General features: G+C 37.8%; 1 protein-coding gene across 1 annotated transcript in view; it reads right to left on the minus strand.

Annotated features, from left to right (window-relative positions):
* The window catches only part of XIRP2 (xin actin-binding repeat containing 2), a 44,446-nt gene extending 35,014 nt beyond the window's left edge, over positions 1 to 9,432 (minus strand). Inside the window, exon 1 of the mRNA XM_010569514.1 lies at positions 9,331 to 9,432. Coding sequence (XP_010567816.1) covers positions 9,331 to 9,432 — 102 coding nt within the window. The remainder of the gene's footprint in view (positions 1 to 9,330) is intronic.
* Between the last annotated feature and the right edge of the window lie 12,656 nt (positions 9,433 to 22,088).

The raw sequence follows: 22,088 nt of genomic DNA on the forward strand, positions 1-22,088 counted from the left end.
GAGCCTATAAAGAGGGTATTATGTAAGAGATGTAGCTACAGAGAATTCAAGATGAGCTATAAATTAAGGTAAATGATGGTGACTCTGAGACAGTGGGCATAACTAGGGAGATTCTCAAAACTAGCATTACTAGACCATTTTCATACCCATATTCCAGCAATGATATTTATTATCTGTGACAGAACTTCATATAAACACCTTCAGAGAAAGGCAATGCATAGCTTGAACACTCCTGGGTATACAAAGTTCATGACCTGCTTAAACCTCAGTAACATGTACATCCACATACCATCACACCATGACACAGAAGAGAAAAAAGAAACAGTGTTAAAGTACAGCAATGGTATTTTCTTTTCCTTTTTCTTTCCCATTTGCTAAATAGCTAGAGATTGCTCAGCTTTAAGATAACATGCCATGTAACTGTAAATCTAGGCAGCAAACATCTAAAAAAAAGTCCAATCTTTACAGAACTTTTTGTGAAAGAGACAACAGAGCAAAACAAAGAGCTGACAAAAGGGAGAAGATGCAGAGCTAAAGGAACAGAAACAGAAGCACACATGATAGAGCTTGTCTGTGAAAAGGATCCCTGAAGGATCTCTTCTATTAAGACAGCTGATGTGGTAAAGTGTATTTAGTGGGTCATTTGTACCTTCTGTGCTGTAATGACCCATGTTGGCATCTACCCATATAGTGGTACTACCTGTGCCTTGGACATACAAAGATGGAAAGTATTCTATGCTGTACTTCTTTTTGAAAACCCAGGAACTGTTCTGCTTTCATGAAGATTCAGAACAGTAGCACGAAAATCCTGAGTATGGTTATTTTGGACCCATTTACTTCAACCTCATGACAACAACTTCAGAAAACATGGTGAGTCCATTTCTCTTTCTACTGGATACTGTCAGAGAATAACAGACTTGTTAACAGTTTTTTTCTCAGAAACGTTATACAGGTTGGAGGAAAAATAACAGGAATAGACATATTAGGGATTTTATTTTAAATATTTAATAGCCTATTGAAATAGTCAATAATTGTGAGTATGTTTTGGTGCAGGTTCTTATTTGATTGTTAAGCTGAAATTGTTCTTTGACATATTACACACTGTACTCTGCAACAGCAAGTAATGTCTCTTTTACTCCTGTTTAATGTATGGATCTGCTCTCCCCTGCATATTACCACCTGTGGATTTCTCAGACTTTGTCACAAGCTTATTTCCTACTAATTCACTTAACTCAGATGTTATGTTTCCCTCCAAGTGCTGTTTCCCAAGACACGCTAGTAATGGACGTATTTACCTCCCATCTTTCCACATCACTTTCATGCTTCAAGAACTGATTAAGATACCACAGGCTGGAAAATTGTTCCAAGTACCAGCAGACAGAATGATAGTGAAAATGTTTTAAGATTTGTTGCTTTATGCCACAAGTGACAAATACTTAAGAAGTTACTTAGGATAAGAAGTATTGTCTATAAAATATTGCAAACTAAAATTAAACTAAATGTGGAGATGAAGTTAAAGAACATTATAAATGAAACATACTTTTCCAAATGTCATTTTCTGGCCACTGACCGTGGAAAGGAGCTGTGCCTTTCCAGGTGCTTTATGGTCAGTTTCCCACAGAGGTTATCAAGCTCTGATGCTGCTGGCTAATAGGTTGGAAACCATACAACAAAAATAGACTTGGATAAAGTGAGGTATTTACTGGCTTATGTGTCTGGAAAGAGAAGAGGTAATTTTTTTGATGACCCAGAAGCACAATTCTTCACCCTCAAGACCAAACTGTACAAAACTCAATGGACATCACATACAACTTCTCTCTAAGTTAAAAGTTTTTAACTTTATTGATCTCTGCAGATTTTAAAATGTTAAAGATTATTTCTACAACATGCAATTTCTGGGTCATTTCTAAGTGATCATATCTTTAAAGAAGAACCCTTTCATGACTTTTTGTGTGTGTGTGTGTGTGTATGTGCCTTTCCTAAGAAGCCCAAAGGGTCATTTTCCTCATTTCTCCATTCTCTTGGTGTGCTTGCTTAATAGCACACAGTCAGATTAGAGATAGCATCCACATATGGAAGGCAGAGCTTCTCTGCTTTTCTCTGCCTTCTGGAGACTTGAACCAAAGACTAGTCAGTCTGCTATAATCCTGAACTTACAGGAAGGTAATTTCTGCTAAATAAGGCCCTAAAGAAATATTAAAAATATCAAATCTCCTATCTGTTCAGAAAAATTAACAGCTTAAAAAAATGAAGTTAGTCAGGTTCTTTCAAAATCTAATTTCTTCTTGTAACCACTGCAGCTTACAGTGTACTATGAAGAGCAAAATAAGACATTTTATTTCTTTCCATACACCTTAGTGTTCTTTTATCAGTGCCGTTTTCATAGAAACATACCTAGACACTTCCACTCTAATACTATGAATAGCCTTATATTACAGTATTAGCACTTTGAAAGAAAAACCCAACTTGATTCTGTTAGTTCTTTTGGTTTTCCTGAAGCAAATGAGATTCTCCTCTGTTTATTCCATTTCCAAATTACAGGCTCAGCTGCAGAACTTTAGTTAGCATGAAAAAAAATTTATTTCTCTTTAGCTTCACTGGTCTTTACTGAAAGAACTAAAGGCAAAACAATGTTGTATCTGCAGTGATACAGGTAGGAGTCCTGAAAATACCTCAGAAACTGTCAGAAGCCCACTATTACTAAAAAGTCTTTTTGGCTAAGCACTTTTCTCACTTTCTCGATTTTTACAATACCTGTTAAACTGCTGTGTATATATGCAACTTTTTAGGGATATCTGTTACCATGTAATGATGGAAGTATGATTGTATTCAACAGCATAAGAAAAAATTTGGACTTAATCTTGTAGAGAAAATGTGCTTTGTGTTTTTTAAATGCTTCTATTTAAATGCTTCCCTGTTCCAGAAAGAACTTTAAGATTCTTAGACTGCCTTCCTAGGAAAGTCAGTCATCCTAGGAAGTAGCGTTTGATGCACTGTCAAAATTGTTTTTTCGATTAGCTGGCTGTACTCCACAAAAGACTCAACTCATCATAACAGATGAAAAGTGTCTCTTTAAATTAAAAATATGACAGCCAAAAAACCAGGCAAGAAGTCTTTTTAACAGTGGGACAGAAAGAACATAGGGAATAGAGCCAGACAATAATCAGACAAAAATGAGACCCACACCTGAAATCATTGCAATTTGTTGACGACAAGTGATCCTAAAAATAAGCCACCCTCATCTGCAGCACATGATACATGATGAATCTTTGTGGATTCTGAATAAGCAGTAAGCAACAAGAACATTGAGAAGCAACAAACGTATCTATTAAATCTTGGCACAAAGGAGACTTCCTTTGGAAAGTTTAGTTCAGGGCATATGACCGTAGTCCATCCCATCCTGTTCCTTATAAAAATGCAGCCTACTCAACAGTACTTTATATGTAAATGAGATTAAACCCAGATTTAATTTCTCATAAGGAACTGGTGACACACAAGTTTCAATCTTCCGACTGATCTGTCCTACTTTTTTTCTAGCAAGCTTCCTTGTTGCTGCAGCTCAAATGCATCTCTCACTGTGAGGAAAAGTGGATGATTCTACCCTTTTAAGGTGAGATCCTATTACAGATTGTTTCCTCTGCTGTATACACCCCTAAATAAAGCACAAAAAACGGTAAAGCTGAATTGAGGGCAGAAGAATAAAAGAGTTCTCAAGGGTCTGTTAAAGGAAAATATTATAACTCGTTATTTGGAAAACATTCAAGTATTTGGCCTAAGCATAGTTACTTAATAATTAGGCAACTAGCAAAACTAGTAGCACAGGCCACTAGAGAAACTAGTTAACAGGGGCATGGTGAAGAATGTCTGAAATTGTCACAAGTGTGAATCATTTGTGCTGATTTCAAATCCAGTTTTGTGTAACACCTTGAGGAAGGCAGGTACAGTCTCCAGAAAATAGTTACTTCTGGGTGTATATACAATGAAAGTATAACGGTGTAAATAACACAGAGAAAATAGCTCAGAAGAACTGAAGAACTGCAGGTGGTACACTGGGATGGAATATGAATCACTGCCAATTCACTCATTAAACAGGAAGGAACAGCAGTAATTTATAGAAGACCTTTATATATATATATATATATATGTACGTGTGTGTGTGTGTGTATACACACACACCGTACTGCAATAATTTGCGGGACTGCTTGTGAACAAAGGAACTTTGGAAAGTCCATTGGAAAAGCCACGTTCCCTGGCATAAAACATTGTAGAGATCAGTGAGAACTCTGTCAATGTGCAGTTTCTAGAAAGGCAAAAAATTCAATACATCTTCCAAACTGTGAAAAGCCAGTCCATTTCAGAGGTGAGTTAAATAAGAATAACCAAAGTGGGAGGAGGATTTTTTCTTCAGATGATTTGTAAGGTACCTGTAAAGAGCTGATATGTTTACTGAGAAAGTAAAAGCACAGAAGAAAAGTTTTCCTTTAAGGAAAAAAAGAATGTGAATTTTTACCAAAACCTGTTCTTCACGATCTACAATTCAAGTCCCATAGGCAATATGGCCTTTCCTTGTTGTGGAATCTTCTGGCCTTAGAAAAAAGTTCATGAAAACAAAGGGGAGGAATGCATTGTGTCACAAAAAGAATGAGCCAAGAAGGAGATGAAGCCAAAATCCAGAAGGCTGACCGTACAGCACTCCCTTCAGTATCAAGCTTTTCAGCAAGGGTAATCATTTGGCCATCCCATGCACTCCTCACTATTTGCTTTCAAGCATCCATAATAAAAATACAAATGATGCAAGTGCTAACAGGGTACAAAACTGACCTACAGTTGTTGTGGGCTTTCTGTTCTTTTCTGCATTACATGGCTTTGCTAAATTAATATAAACGTTTCTTAGAGTGTTAAGGGAAAAAAAGATGCTGCTTGTTTAAACAATTTTAGTGAAGGTCTAACATTTTACATTAAACATCTGTTCCCTTCATTTACTTTCTGGCAGCAGTTCATGTGTTTTCTGCAAAGGACACAGTTTAATGAACATATACCAGATTATTTAAATGAATGGTTTTAATGAGATCTTTGAATACGTTTCTCTAAAAAGTAAGCATGAAATTACTTTTTCAGTTGGGATGCTTTAACATATTTTAAGAAAAACATACATAATCACTTTCCAGCAAACAGAGGCCTTGGTTGCTTTAACATTCCAATGCATTTGAGTGCTAATAAACTAAAGTACTTGTTTCATGGGAGTGATAAGTCAGTACAGTAAATCGATGTTTTACTACATTATTACTTCCTAAGAAAAAGTTTTTTCCTGTAGGAAAGGGGGAAATACTTTTCATTTTATCAGAATGGGACATCAGTTTATTTCTATGTAATAGAAAGGTATGGACAGGCCTGATACTATAGGCTTTCATTAAAAGGCTCCAGCAACAGACTTAATTAATTATTAACTTATTAATACTCCTAAGAAGGATATACATCCAAGTTCTACTTGGATAAACTCAGGCAAAAGTAATTTGACTTCACCAACTGATTCAGCTTCAAAATTATTAAACCTAGTCCCTGTCTCTTTTTATTCTTTTTTGTATTCTCCTATTGCAATATGAAGTGTTAATTCCATTCAAATAATTAGGATTGGGCATAGTTCACCATATAGCCACCAGGAAGAAAAATGCCAAAAGTCTAAATATCTTTGCAGCTGCCTATAATAATGTCTTTCACTTTTGAACCAGCAGAGGGTTCTTTATATAATTGATATAATTGTTTAGAAGTCACTTCATGGTTTAACATTATTTAATTGCCCTGATTTTTCTCTATTGATTTTGTACATATACAAATAACAGCACTGCAATGGAAATGGAACCTGAATGACAGGTTTTAGAAATTTTAATCAGCAGGATTTTGCTGCCTTAGAATAAAATCTATTTTTCCTATGGATAATAAGATGGGCCCTGCTGTTGAAAGTCTGATTAGTCAAGAGATAGTCCATTTAAGCAGGGTTACAACAGTTGGCAGTCTTTTTCTGAGCATAAGGCTAATGAGCATGTTCACTTATGCATAAGGTAACTGTAATATAGTTAGCTGGCACTGAGCCTTAAAAGACATTTTGTTTAAATTTTAAAAATTCCACTGTGATTTCTATGGCTTCAACTTAGTTTTACATACAGCCATTTCTAACTTTGTTCTAACCTTCTCTATCACTTCTGGGTGAAACCACTACAACAATTCAAGGAAAATGCATCAGTTCATTCCCCATCTTTCACTCCTCCTGCCCATGGAAATGTACTATGGCTGAAAGAGATTGAATCTTAAGCAATTAGTTTGCTAAAACCTTTGCACAGCCTTGCATTATCTTGCAATACAAGTATTTTTTTGTATCACTGATGACTTGATAGAACTATAGTCAAAAGGTATCTTCTGAAGGCATACTAAATTGCTATTGTTTTTCATTACAAGTATCTTATCTCATGGTGTAATATTTAACTACTAAAATACTTAACATTCATTAATATTAATAAATGCCTTTGTCACCTTTAACATCTAGGGTCCTTATCATTAACCAGATACACATCAAATGCTTAACATGCACCTTTAAAAACCTTCAGTATATTAATTTAAAATATGATACAAAGTCCAGGCTTTATACATGCAAAGCCTGAGATTGCTGTGGATCATATTTATGTCACATGATTTTATTTTTTTCATGTTTATTCACTGTTACCAGTGGAGGAATCAGTAATTTCTACACATTTTTTGTGCCATTAGATCTTGGACATAGGTGTTGTTGCCGTTGTTAGCACCAGCATCAGTTTAGCTCCAACTTTTCATATTACTGAAATAATCTAACCTTTCACAGAACTCCTATGCCTGTAGAGTTCACACATTTTTTTTTTTAAATTCTGTCAGTCTTGCTTTGGGTCTGTGTTGCCCAGATTTGTAAGTGCATGACCTGAGTTTAAGTATCCGTACTTCTTCAGCATCAGAAACCCTTGGTATGAATGCCTACATTTTTTGTAGGCTCACTTTCAAATTTTTCTTTTTAAGGAAAAATATTGACGCAATGCTTACATTGTGAAAGTCTTCTATGATGCAGATTCCATTTTTCTACATTTCACATTGATTGTATCTTGGAAACCTCAAGATGTTTTACAATGCTAGGGAAATAAATCCTCAGAAGCAATATAAATCTTATTGCCTAAGACAGCTACCTGAACAGGATAACAGAATTCAAGCTCTTCCACTTGAATTCTGAAAAAAGGGCCTGTTCCTCACTATTTTCCACCCCTTGTCACTTCCCAGTTTATAAGCACCATCTGCTTTTCAATGTTCTTTGCAACATACTGATCTTAACAGTTGCAATTCCTCCATGAGTTTCAGTAACATAGCAAGAAGGCATGCTCTGTAGAGAGTACACCTCTTCTTTCACTTCTGGGTGGCCAGAGAATAAAACTGATTTTAACTAGAGCTCTACTCAAATACATTTCATACGCAGCGTTCTTGGCAAACAAATTGTAAGAAAGAGGAAAGTAACACTTCCTTGACCCTTTCCCCCCTACCTCCTACACTTTTTACTGAGCCTTTGCTCCTCTTTTTTATCAGAAATGATTAATTTTCACTTGAAGGAACACCTAGCAGAGAGATATACTTGGAAATAATTGTTATAAAGTATATCAGTGAAATAATAATACTAATGGTCAGATTCTAAGCTGCACATGAATTCAAAGCATTTGCAGATGGAGCAGTAGCAAATTTTGCAAAGAAACCCTAACAAAGTAATATTTAATTGGTGTAACAGTTCTGAGACTGGGAGTGAGGAGTTCTTTTACTTTCTTGGTAATTATTGTTTAAATAAAGGTCTGCAATCCTGTCAAGTGAAGAATGCTGCTTAAGTCCAAAAAATTATTCTTTCTCATTCAATAAGGAGCTCTTTGTATCAATAAGATTAAAAAAGAACCAATTTGCTCTGACAAGAATGGTCATGTCTGCAATACTGAATGCACTGCTTCATAGGAAAAAAATTTATTTTGGTATTATTAAAAAATGACTAAGTTAGATCAACCAAAAAGGTCTCCGCCTTAAAATCATTTGAGTATGCCACTTTGCAGCAGTCTATGACTATTTTATGTGGTCTTTAAAGTGCTCAATAATCCCATAAAGTTTTAACCTTTATTTTATTGGTACCTGCTACTTTTTGTGTTACGTGTCTAAAGCCAATGAAAAGATTTTTCATGAATCACATGAATATTTATTTTACTGTTCACATAAAAAAGCTTTCTAATATCTTTTAATAGCAGGATTTTGTGTATGAATTATATCACGGTCAGCATGCATTATTCTGAACTCTAGTTTCTGGACCAGAAAACCATGTTTAAATCACTCTGGGCATTAAAATTAAATGGGTAAATGACTGAGTACATGGCCTGGCAGGGTTATCCTGCAGTAGCTAGAAGGTGGTAGAACACAGTGACATCAAGTTTTAGTATATCTTTGAGAAATGGGGTAAAAAGGGGAGGTTTTATTTATTTATGTTTTTTTTTCTTTTAACCTGGTAACTGAACAAGAAGTGAGAATTTACAATGTGAAAGGTATAAAATATTCCATCAGCAACCAAAACCTGCAGGGACATTTTAGTTTTCATGCAGAAGAGGTAAAGCATGGTGAAAGACTTTTTAGCCACAAAACCAAATGAAGTTGCCCTAATTAAGTTCACTAATAACCTTTTCAGTATCCTATACTTCTCTGAAGCATTTTTTAAGCTTCAAAAAAGCCTAGCGTCTGTCTAGATAGTTCAAAGAAATCACAGACATGTCTCAGACAAAAATCTGATGACAAATAAAGGTTGCAATTTGTCCCAGCCTGTCATGTTATGCCAGTGAAAACCAATGGGTGAAGTGACAGCAGGTTTCTCAGTTGAAAGGGAGTCAATACTGTTCTACAATTAAGAAACAACTGCTTCAGAAAGTTTTAGAGTGTTTGTAAATAGTTTCATTGGGGAATTCTGCTCTCGGGCCATAATACCTTGTTTTTCTCCCCCGCTAAAAAGCACTGGCCAAGCACAATTGCGCACCAACTTACCTGACAGGTTGGCAGATAGCGCCAGTCGTCAGCAACCATTAAAATGATCCAGACCAATAACATTATGGAATAAGGAAAGCTAGAGAACACTTAGTATTAACACGCTGATCCAAATTGTCCACAGGACATCCACGGGAGCTGTGGGCGGCGCTGCCCATCCCCAGCGGGGCACAGGAGAAGGGGCTGTGTGAGGCTGGGGAAACCGCCCTGGGGCCCATTTCCATTCCCTCGCAGTGTCCGCCCACCCCAGGCACCTACCTTCTTGCCACCCAGGGCCTCGAAGTGGCTCCGCAGCTCCTCCACAGTGATGGGGAAGTGCTCGGTCTGCTGAGGGCCGCCTGAGGTCTCCTCCTTGAACATGTCCGCCCTCCTGCTGTCTGCCGGTACTTTCTCCACGGTGCTGCTGCAGCTGATCTTATCCAGCACCAGGGACCGTGGGGCTGGAGAGCACCGGAGCGTCGGGCCAGGTCTTGTAGCATCGGTGGACTCCCATCTCTGCTTGAGGAGCTCCACGGAGCCCTTCTGCAGGGGCAAGTCTGCCAGCTCCAGCGTGCCCTGCCAATGCAACACGTACCTGGGGTCAGAGGCAGGCGGCACCGTGCCAGTGAAGGCCGGGGCAGGGCGGCTCCAGAGCCCTTGCGGGTTGTGGGACAGGCTGGGGTGCAGACCGGTGGCTGGGACAGAAGCCACTTCCCAGTGGAAAGTGAGATCTGGCAAGAGTCAGTGAAAGGGTTCTCTGTGTTCATACAGCAGCAATATGTTAATTAAAAGTGAATTAAGAGTGGCGTTCAGATATTTTATTCTTAAGCTTGCCAGCAGAATTGCTGTCTATCATGAATGGAGAAGCAGCAAGCACACAATTAAGGAGACTTTCAAACAAAGTGGGGCTAATGAATGAGTGCCTGGTAATCAGTGTGTGCTGCACTGAAAGGTGTTGTGACAGGTGACTGCTGGTATCTTTTAGATTTGATACAGCTGTCGGTATTGTAGAGTGAGACACAGCATTTTAATGCAGCCAGGAGACAGAAGGGCTACTGCACTAGCTGTGAGAGTACTTGGGTAGTCTGGAAATACATCCTGGTATGGTGCTCCTAATTGCACTGTAACTCTTCTGACAGGTAATTTACTAAGTGTTGGTATTGAATCCTTCTGATCAGTTGACTGTGTTCTCACAAAGGCTTATTTCATCTTTCTTACAATATGCTTGGGAAGGAAAATTGCCATTCTATCATTTTGTGCCAGTTGCTGAAATCTGTTACCCATTTCCTGAAATCAGCTCCCAAGAGGTTTGAGTTGAGGTTTTTCTGCCCTGCAGCAAATACTCAAATGTAAGTTTTCATCTCTCATTCAAAATGAGCTTGAGTAGAAAGAACATGCATTTAAAACAGTAAAGAGAAATGTTAACAAGAACTGAGACCCAACTACTAGCTAAAATCAATTCATTAGCCACTCCCTTCTTGGCAAGAGAATTTGTTATATGTTTGACCATCCTTTAACATGCTTACATTTGATTGAGTTTAAATCTGCATTGTTGGGAGTTAGGCCTGGGGTTTTTTTGAGTCAATTTTCAACCAGAATTAGTGTGGTCTGTAGTATTTTGCTTAGGAGGAAAAACACAGGCGAGACACTGGGTATTTGATGCACTCCAAGAATATTTTTCAAAGGAAACTCAAGGTCCACCTTCCTTGAACAAAACAGGAAAGAGTTTCCTGGCTCACAGCTTTCACCTTCTTTCCAGCCAGAAATTGGCCCAAGACATGTCTCTCCTTTAGCTTTTTGGCAGTACTAGGTTGTGACTATGGCTAACATCCTGCTAGTTCCCCTTGACTGATGCAAGCTGCCTCCCATGCTCTCCTTTTCCTGCAAGCAAAAGAGTAAAACCCTTCCTTCCCCTACCACATGTACCTGTTGTTCTAAGCTGTCTGGTTTCATCAAAGATCCTAAATGGGTCTGACTTTTAACCCAAAATGAAGAACAGCTGTTAAACTCACCAGTCGCAAGAATGTTCCACCTAACTCATAGCTGAGTGATACTCCTGATTTACACTACATCTAAGGATTGACTTTAGACTGTGAAGCAGGCTTCTTCATTGCTAGTGGGTCCTTTTATTGGTTTCAGTGGTTTTCAGGGTAGGTGTTATGCCGTCATTCAAAAGTAGTCTGGAGTTCACCTCCTTCTCCCTCACAGCTCTCAAAATAGATTTAAGTAAGAGTGGTAGCTTCTTTTACCCTTGTCTAGTGTGGGACCTGTGGCTGCTAGATGGCAGATAAAACAAACGCATTTGCTTTGTTTGCATGCATGAATTGGCTTGTATGAGGTGAAATTGTATGGAGATTCAACGGTTTATAAAGTTGGTGATTTGCTGTACTTCCTGCCCTGCCCCGTAAAAAGAGAGATTTCATTGTAAAATCTGCATTTGTGTCAGGAATAAATTTGAATGTAGGCCTAAACCTGACTTTAAGCCACTTCCTGAAGATGTATTTTAATGACAGTGTCTCTCTGAAACTTGGAGGAAAAAAAACCAAAACCAAAACCCCCAAACCAGAATCTGGTGTGTCCTAGACGTCATTTGAGGTTTTCACATTTTATTTCTGCTGTCTCTGAAACTGGTCTCTGATCTTCTAATTTCCTTCCTTACCTGCTCATGGTAGTTTAAATCACTGAAGAATACTAATGGGAATTTATTTCAAGTAAAATATTTGATGAATAGTGAATATGTAAAATTGTCAGTTATTTTAATTGTTTCCTGAGCTTTGTAGAGCCTTAGCCTTCATGAAAATGTAGGAAGAAAATAGAGGAAATAAGAAAAGCACAGATTTGTACTTTGACCTAAATCACTATTATAATTTCATACTGGCTCTGCCAACTGTAGTTTTCAACTTTTACTGGCCATCTGTAAAATTATCTTATTTAAGTGAAGGGGAGAAGAGATATTGTTGCTTTTATCAAGTATCTTTTTTTTTTCTTTCTTCTGTGTCCACTATTTTTAATTCTCAGCAATATGGCTGTACTTGTCCTCTGACCTTTTCACTCCCCCCCCAAAACTTATCTTGATTTATTCTCTCACAGAGACAATAAACTTATTACACTATCCAATTTCTTGAAATTGGCAGGCAAATTCACATCTGTGGGTCTGTGACTATCCTCTTCCCAAGAGCTGCAGAATAGGAGCATGCCCATGTTTGGGACTTGGGGCAAGACAAAACTTAATCTGTTACATTCATGTTTTCAGTCCCATTGCACCAAACCCCTGCTCATAATGGTCAAATAACAGCCCATAATAAGGAACAATATATTAAAAAAAAAATTATCAATGTGATAGGATAAAGGTTTCAGCCAGATTAAAACTCTGCAGGGAGCATTGCCCTCTCATTTTCCTTGGTTTGGGAGACTCAAGGGTGTTGCTGTGGCCAAAAAAAGGATGTGTTGGAAAGAGGAAGACTGCAGTACCAAACAAATTAAGTTAGCTAGTGAGCAGTCATTCTGGCAGAAATTGATGGTGGAATTTTTGTGAAGGAACTACCTAAAATGCTATATATCCTTCAAAAGTAGGTCTTTGTGAATGCTACCTATAAAGCTTTTGCATGAATGTGTTTGTTTTATGAGACCAGTGATAGTATAGCATTCAAACACTGCAATCAAACTGTAGGGTTTACTTTTTTTGTGCTGCTTCTCTGGGATCTTTTGGATCTCTCTCCCACCAATTTTATGAGGCCTACGGTAATTCTTCATTGCATGTAATAAATCTGATAAATGTATATTTTTCCTGAGCAAAAAGCTATAGGAAGGCCTGTAGATTTTGTAGACTCATGAATTGCAGATATCCAGTAAATTTCAGGGTTTTTTTTTAAACCTGAAGTTGTTGATAAATCTGTCTTCACAGTAGGATCACTGAAATGGTATTTTTCTTCTTGCACTATAAATGAGATAAACCCTCTTCTACTGTTTGCAGAGTATTTATTCAATTGGTAGGTGAATGTATTCATGCAGGTAATTAAAAGAGCTGTTGAGAACAATGTATCAGTTCTGCTGTGTATTCCTTTGCCAAAATGGCTACCTGCATTTTCATCATATTCTTGCTATTTTAAATGTTTCTTACATGTAAACTAACATTTGTTCACTAGCAAACAAGTAAATAGAAATTGTAAAAATAGTAAAGCGATACAGTTTATTTGTAGAACTATTTGTGAATACTGTTGCTATGTTCATTTAGCTGTATCACTGTGGGATGATATAATCATGCATATTGTACTGGTGAGTCCTCTCCTAATAGTAGAAAACAGTCTGTTGTCAAACAGCTGCCATTTACCATTGCATATTAAGTTGGATTTCCCTCTCAATTTAAAAAAAACCAAGCCAAACCCCAAAACAAACCAAACCCCAAAATAAAAAATCTTTTGAGGACAAGATTTGAGAAGTCCGTTCAATGATCTCCCATACTACTTCATCCAGCTTTTGCTTCTGACAGCCCACCCTAGACATTTGGTTCCACGTAATCTGCACTGTCAAGAACCCCTGGCATGAGGATCCATAGGCCATCTTGGGATAAATTATGAGAGAAGGACCAACACCTTGCAAATGAAGACTGTATTTCATTCAACCCAATGCATTTTCCAAACCACTGAAGAACAACCACAGGATCCAGAGGAGGCTACAGAACAAAAAGCAGCTGACCCTTTTTAGTTTATGGCAATGCTGGGAAGGGAGGCAGGGGGATGAAAGAGAGGACCAGTAGCTGCCTAAGTTCTCCCCTAAATCTAGTCAATAATAGAATAAAATACTTCAGTTGGAAGGGAACTACAACAATCATCTAGTCCAACTGCAATATTCACTGGCCACTTTACTAAATAATCTCTTCTCCCGTAAGGACTCTTTAAATGTGCACATGATAGCTAGGCACACACTTCTGTTGCTTGAAAAGCTTGCAGTTTCTCCTGCAGGTAAGCAGAGTCTCAAGTATCTGTAACATTTCTTCATTTACATTTCAGACACTTCTTAACAAAAGCAGCTCAGACAAGTTGAAAAGAGCTAAAATAGTTCTTGATTACTACAAAATGTAAAGCATTTCCAAATTCCTAGTCATATTTTGAGAAAATAGATTAAATCGGGCTCTTATTTGACATGCCAACCTTTATCCTGATACACATATGCGTACCTAAATAATACCACTTTAAGAAATGTTGTTTCAACTCTAAATTATGGCAGACCCCTATTCTAGCAATGTAACAAGGTTCCAGTATTTTGAGGTAAATCACACTGGAACACTAATTCTCATATCTTACCAGCAAAATCAACATGTTTTCTCATATAATAAGAGAGGAAAGTGCATTATTCATATTCATGGGACTTGAGGAAAGACATGCTTATTTTTTTTTCCCTTTTATCCCCTTATTTATTACCTGAGCAGTATCAGGCCCCACACTAGACAGCCTATTTAAAAAAAAATAGAAGCATTAAATTGTGTATTTGTACTGAGCTTATCTTACCGCTGTGTTCTTCTCAGTCAAGTTTTCCGGTTGTGACTCTGCTGCACTTATTGTGTGCCTGTTTAAAGGAAGACAAATTTAAACGTTCTCTAATTCATTGGTCTCATTTGACTAACGAACATGAAGCTTGATAGACACACATCTGATAGTAGTTACAAGACACCAAATCTCTTATGTGCTTGGCTTGCCAATGTATTATTTAGTGAGGCATGGAAGTAAAGTATGCTTTCCGCCATACCTCTGGCTGTGCTGCGTGTGCTCACCTTACACTGCTTAGCAGTGGCAAAGGCTGGAGGCAACAGCTTTTGTTTCAGTGCTCTTTGGCAGGAAACAAAGCACCTTCCAGTAAGGAATAGTTGGTTCTTAAGTACTTAGGTTTGGAGAAAAAGTACAATTGATAAGTCATAAGTCAAACGGATAAGAAAGTACTATGTACATTCAGTATCATTCAGACCACTTAATGATACCACATTCCAATGCAACTGGTTTTCTAAATAATAAACATAATTGCTTTTCAAGGGTTTCATTGTGGACCAAAAGTGCATATTATATATAAAACAAACAGGAAAAAAAGGTAGGATTTTCAAAGATCTGCCTCTCCCCTTCGTTCTGTTTTCATCTGCTATGTTACAGGGCTGTTACTTTTTCTTTTTTCTCCTCCAATCCCCCCTCTTCCCCTGCCCCTAATCTGTAATCAAATTGTTTAGATAATCTCTAGATGCTTTTGACCTTTCTAGCTATTTTTACCATCAAGGGAATTACTGTAGCATGGGTGCTAGCATTCCAATCTATACTGCTTATTGGCTAGAACAAATTAATTCAAAGAAGGAAATACATATATAATGAATAATTTTAAATCTTAAAACTTGTTAAATGCAGGTAATTTGGCAATTGAGGAAGATACTCCTGCTCAGTTTAAAAAAAACCCTCAAACCTTAGAATCTGATGCATGATCCAAGCATCTTACAAAGGCAACGCTGACATCTCTTTACCTTTTAATAGAGACTGGTAATTGTATGACAAATGCTGAGAAGCATCACTTTCCACTAATGGCAAGCTGTGCATTTCCATCCCTTGTTACGTGTTTGCAGAAAGTCAGACACAAATACTTACAGATATGTAACTTCCACTTAAAAAGTCCTCTTTCAGCTAATCTTAAGTGCTAGGAAAATTGTATGGTTATGACATGCCAGCATTTATATTACAAACCATAAATAAAAATGTACTCCTAGTATTTAGCCCTTTATTCAATTCTGACTGTTGCTTCAAAAATCCCTTTAAGCAACATGCAGGGCTTCTGACACCAGGTATATGAACAGCAACAGTGAATGTTTACAAATGCTTTTCATGGCCCAGTTTAGAGTTGCAGAATACTTTCGGTTGGCAGGGACCTCTGTCGGTCCTCTAGTCCTACCTCCTTTTTTTTTTTCCCTCATATACAGCTGTGTCAATTCCCAATTTACGTGTTTTTTCATTATCTTTGAGAGAGTCCTCGGTCCACATCTGTCATGATCGCACATCGGCAGGTGCTGACTGCAGTAAAGAGGTGCTGCCTTCTGAGCTGCCCATCACCACTGTGGGCAAACACAGCTAAATTCCAGGGCTGCTGGGCCACCATCTCCATGGGTGGGCATATGCAAGTCAGCTCAACCAACCTGGCTTCCCAGAACTCCTTTTCCAAAGAGACCAGCCAAGAGCAGGGACAGAACCTGTTCTGTAACCTCTCCCAGAATTACTTGGTGTCCTTAGGGGCACATTTTGGGGTGGACTATTCAGAAGATTAAAAAAAATACCCAAACATAGGCAGCACCTGTTTTTCATTGTTACTCTCAACTACTTGGCTAACTTCAGGTTCTGTCTTATAGCCAACTGGGCAGAAGTGTTCAACTAACTCTGGCATGCCACTCTTGGTTTTCTTTGATTTACACCTCTTTTTTCTTTCTCTCTTTCTGTAGTATAATGGAGACTTCTCTGACTTTCAGGCTAAACCTCCTTGTCCAATAGAATTTTAAAGGACTCTTGAGCTAAGTACAGGGTACACTAAGGGTACCCTCCTGCATCCACTCTTGTGCCATATGTTTTGTAACTCATAAAATTGACATGAAATTTTAATTTGAAAACTGCAGGCCATGAAATGTACAAAATAACAAAGTCATTTAAAATGCTTACAAAATACTGGTTCCCCCCCCCCCCCCCCCCATCTTTGAAATAGTAACAGAGCTTATACTGGAACAAAACTTAATATACTGCAAGTTGATTATACATGACCCATGCTTCAGTCTAGTGTTTAATAAAAGGCTGTTAAATCTGTGTGCAGAATGTCCTCTATCCTGCCCTTGACAGTTATTTGTATTTCTATCTAGTGGCACATGGGATTGCCAAATCGCCGTGCAGGGTTTTTTTCCCCTCTCAAGTTTGATCATGGCTAAAATGACTACAAGGCAACAGAGAATTAGGCCCTTTGTTTCATGGTGTGTTTTAAACTGAAGGTTCAGAATGCTCACGGTGAATATTGCTGAGCATGAAATCCCTGTCCTGAGGCTCATCCATCTCATTTCTACACCTCCATAATTCTCACCAAATCCCCCAGTTCTGTCCTTGTGAACTAGTATAATGCTCATATATACTTGCAAAGTGTCTCTCATAACTGAACAGTCTAACTGCTGTAACTATAGAGGAATTCATTGCTTTTAGCTTTTGCTTTAGAAAATCTGTTTAAACATTTTTTTATTAGAACTATGTTTTAAAATGAGAATTTGCTTGCTCACTATCTGCTTATCATCATTGCTGATAACTCTTACTTAAAGAACAGTCATTGTGAGGCTATTTGATGTACACAACAGTCCTCTAGAAGTGACTTTTTTTGTTAACCTATTCTTTGTAAATGGGAAATTTGGAGAGAAATCCTACGAAGACCTCTTTGCTCCTATAGGGAGAGAATCAGGTAAAGAAGTCAGAAGTTTGTAATTACAATGATATAACTGGAATTAATAAGGCATGTCCATATCCAGTACTCATTGGTATGTTAAAAGGTGATCCAGAGATGCACATAACCTGTCTACGTTAGGGTACCATCTCTCCCAGATTTCTATAGAGCTGACAGCTATTAAATGTCCTTGGGAATGTATTGTAGGGGGAGGGCACAGAAAAAAAGGGTTTAGTGTTGAGTTTTAACCAAAGACCTGTTGCTTGAGTTTAATTATTACTGAGTTAGGTGATGTATTTTAGAATAGGATTCTGCTTTTTTTCTACACAGGTAGAGCCAGTGAAATGGAAATAAGGATTTTATAACTTTGCACTTCAGCCAGTGTTCTGGGAGCTCTGAATTGCAGCCACATGTAACTGTTACGGCCCCATCTTGGCAGGAATATATGAATCAGCCCAGAAAGCAGTATCATTTTGTCAATGTGTGAACAGAGCAAGCCTTGGCAACATGCGTTAAATGTCTGGGTGAAATTCCCAGGATCATGGTGTGATTCACTCAGACTGGATAACTCTTTAATTGGTCAGTTATTTTCAAATGAAAAAATTGCAGCTGGCTAGCTTGTTGGTAAGAATGTGTTATCAGTATGTTAATAATCATTCCAATATTATAATTCACCTAAAAGAACCCTTATGTGATTTCAAGGGACATTAAAAACACAGCTGATGACAAGGGATGGTCACCCCTCTAACTCTACAGAACAAAGTTCACTGTGCTTAATCACTCACCCTCCATTGTAGAGACAAATATTTAGGATGCTTTAATCTTGCTCTTTACGTCTCTCAAGAATGACTGCTGACATGCCATGTGACACTCTTTTCAGCATGATGGATTTTTGCATTATACTGCTGTATCTAAGCCAGCAAGGAGCTTCATACTGAGGGATCATGAAACAAGAATATTTCAGTTATGTGTACCATCTTTCTGAGGCTATCACGAGAAGGACTTCTGGTCAAGTTCAGTACTTGCTTTCTGGGCAATATTAAATTTACCTTTCTTTCTTTTACTTTGATGTGGTACAAAGGGCCATTCTTTTCTTGTACTGTTGTAAATATTATTTTCTTGCTTTGTGGCCTATGTGCATACAGGCAGGAAAAAGCATCTGGGAGGGCAACAGCATGTGGAAGCTTCAGTGTGTTATAGAGTCCTGCATGCTGGAATCAGTCAAGACAGTTGGCATACATAGCCTTGGATGTCGATTTTGACAGTATTAAACAATTTTTAAATGATTGGGTGATTTCAAATTTGATACTATTATGAAACAGAGGTGAGAAAGGTCCCACTTTGCTGAGGGAAGCAGAGATCATACCAAATGCATGGACAGGCCCTGAGCTGACCTAAGCAACTCACAAAAGCTGTGTACAAAGACTAAGGCAGGCTAGTCCAAGGTGCACAGGACAACATCTGAGCAATAGAAAAATGAACTGAATGAAGTATTAGTATCAAGACAGACCTTAAAGACAAAGTCAGGGAAGAAGGCAAGTGCTGAAAGGCTGAAGCAGTACTTCGAGATACTCAGCGCACAGAAAAAAGGTATATAACCTGACTAGTGTAGTGAGTACACATGGCAAAATGTACCTGAAACTCATGTTAAGCAAAAAATTAATGATACGAAGAAGGCATATCCATTGTTGACCATGCTTATATTCGGAGTCAGATATTTATATCTTAATTTTGACTAATGTAAAAGGTACATAAGCTGATCCACTTCTGCTGCCGCTATGCTTAAACACAGGGAAATAACTTCTGACTTATGAAGAGAATGTAAAATCTTGGTATGGATCACTTCAGAATGGTATCTTCCGAAATAAGACACGCAAGGTTTTTAATTTTTCCTCTCTTTTACACCTAATTAATTTTTTCATCTCTCCAGTAGGGATTTAAGGTGAAAATGAGAAGGCTTGAGAGTGTCCATAGCAGTGATTGGGGTCTTCCTTTGCTCTCTCCTAAGTACAGGAATTTCCCACTGGGAATACTATGGGGGGGGGGACGGACTTTTTTTTTTTCTTTTTCTTTTTTTCCTTCACAAAACAGCAGGAGCACTGGAGTAAGATGTATCTTATTTTCAGTGAAGTCTTATGCTCAAGAGGCACAAATAGCTTCTGTGACATTATTATTTCAGTGTGTAAGCAACAGGCCTTACAAAACCACTAAAATAGGTAAGTAAATAAAATGTGAGACATATACGCCTGAACCTGTGCTGTTAGATATACTTACTATGGGACCTCATAGAATAGGATATTGCTGTAAATGTCTGCGCACCTCTGTTTAGAAGTGATTGCAAAAAGAGAAAGACAAACAGAAGCAAGCTAAGAAAGATAGAAATACTCTTCTCTGACATATTCTTACTTATGTACCTCAAAGATTCACTAGTTCATACACTGGAGGATCTAACAAATTATGAAAGTATATAGAAGTGGACCTGAGATGACATTTATACTGAAAAACACTTCTGTCAAAGTTGGCATTCTCCTGGTTGCACCCTAATTTTCCAGACATCTTCAACATCTATTTTTGAGGGTTCATATAAGATTCTTGCACCTTCTGTGCATTGTGATCAGTACATCTTCATAATTCAGAATGGTTGAACCCTGATTTACAGGTGCTAGATGATTAATTGGGGAGCAGGCATCTTAATAAGAAAGCATAATAAATAAATTGTTATGGTTTTGAAAATACTGATACTACACTAAGTAGAATGAATAAAAATCCTGTATCTGATATGTGAGGACAGTCTGATATTAGTACACTCAACTATAAATGATACTACAGAAAGATGTAATTTTGCTACTGTGAAGAACAGTAAGGCAAAAAACCCTCACACCCATCCTCCACACAAAGAGACTTAAGGAAAATCTCTCTTCTTTCTTTTAGAGAAGAAAAATAGCCATGGGAGTGGGACCTTTGGGAACAGTTGTAGAGTTTTTAGGTTTCAGGTTTGGATAATTTTTTTTTTTTAAATCTTTAAAACTTAAGAACAAGATCAAATGAGAGCATGCTCTGAGGTTAAAACAGACAGTTGCCTGCTCTAAAACCTCCTGAACTCCAAACACTCCTTACACATCCATATATTCTCTGAAGTGCAGTGATTCTTCCGGGTATGCAGAGAATTGAGGAGAATATATGAACTGTTGTGATGTCTTTCTTTTCCTTTTTTACTCCATTCAAATGCACATCAACTTACACAGTTTTCAGATTGAGTAAATTATGTGTTCTTGTTTTCTAAACCTTTGAAATAATTATTATTTTCAACATATAACTGCAGAGCAAGTCCAGTTGTTTTGTACTAGCAATGGTTTTTCTGAATAAAATTTACTTTAAAGAGTATGATATTAAAGGGCATTCTGAAAGAGAAGTTTCTGAGAAAGTTCAGATAACTCTCATCTGCTCTTCTACTAGATGTGTCAGAAAACTGCAGTCCTTTTCCAAAGTAATAAGCTTAACAAAGATAAGCCTTACCGTGGAGACTAGAGGCAAGAATTAGGATACTTCAGTCAAGGGACAGGTTTGTAGCCTCAGGACTGGCAAACGCTGACTTGGAAAAACAGCTGTTATTTAAAAGATTTAAGTATTCAGGCTTGCTGACAGCTTTTAGGTTTTAAAGTAGCCTGGAACAGCTTTGGTCTACCGCTTTACCTCTTTTTCAGTCTTACAAATGCAGTTTCTATGGTCTACTTGAAACAGCACTGCAGGCTGCCTTTACCTGCTGCCAGGGTGTTCTGCAAGGAACCTCTGTCTTTGTCCTTCATCTCCATTGGATTTGCAAGAGCACTGTCAGAAGGAGATGACAGCATTTAGTATCTCATATAAATAAATCTTTTTTCCTCTGCATCAGGAACTGAGCTTGACTGCTTGTTTCTGTCATCTTCTTGTCTTTGGGCCACACTTCTCACCCTGACAGTGGAAGAGATTTCATTACTAATAGTAGTAGAAATAAATTGTTTTTCTCCAGGAAAGAGATAGTGCTAATACTGTCTAAAACTCTGAAGACAGAACGAAGCATTTCTTGATACTTTCTCAGATGTGCTGCTGAGTAAGCAGGAAAAAAAAAAGAGAAGACATCATCTTTCCAGATTGTTTTTATGAAGCACCTGAAGTCAAAGTTAAGGCAGAGTGAAATACAATATTCTTTTTCAGCTTGTTATATTTGCATTCAGATGCATCCATATTGTACTGTTCAGCTTTCAGTTATGCGCACAGAGAGTCAGTAGGTTGTAGGAAATTACTGACTCATGTGAAAGAAACTTGGCAAAAAGTTTTCAGGGAGTAATTATGACAAGTTCTATGGGTCAGAGTAACAAGCACATGTAACAGGGCTTTTAGAAGGAAAAATTGAAGGAAGGAAGACATTTCAAATACCATTATCAATGAAGATAACAAAAATATGCGTAATTTTTAACCCGGAGGAGTTCCGCTAAGGACTGAACATGACATTACATAACTGAACAGAAAAAGCCATAGCTAAATCAACTCTGAAGAATCCTTGTTCAGTAGGACTTTATATTCCTACAGTGATGAGCTGCTTGGAACAGAGTTAAAATCCTAAC

The sequence above is a fragment of the Haliaeetus leucocephalus genome, unplaced genomic scaffold, assembly GCF_000737465.1.
Source record: "Haliaeetus leucocephalus isolate CR32 unplaced genomic scaffold, Haliaeetus_leucocephalus-4.0 Scaffold1, whole genome shotgun sequence".
NCBI lineage: Eukaryota > Metazoa > Chordata > Aves > Accipitriformes > Accipitridae > Haliaeetus > Haliaeetus leucocephalus.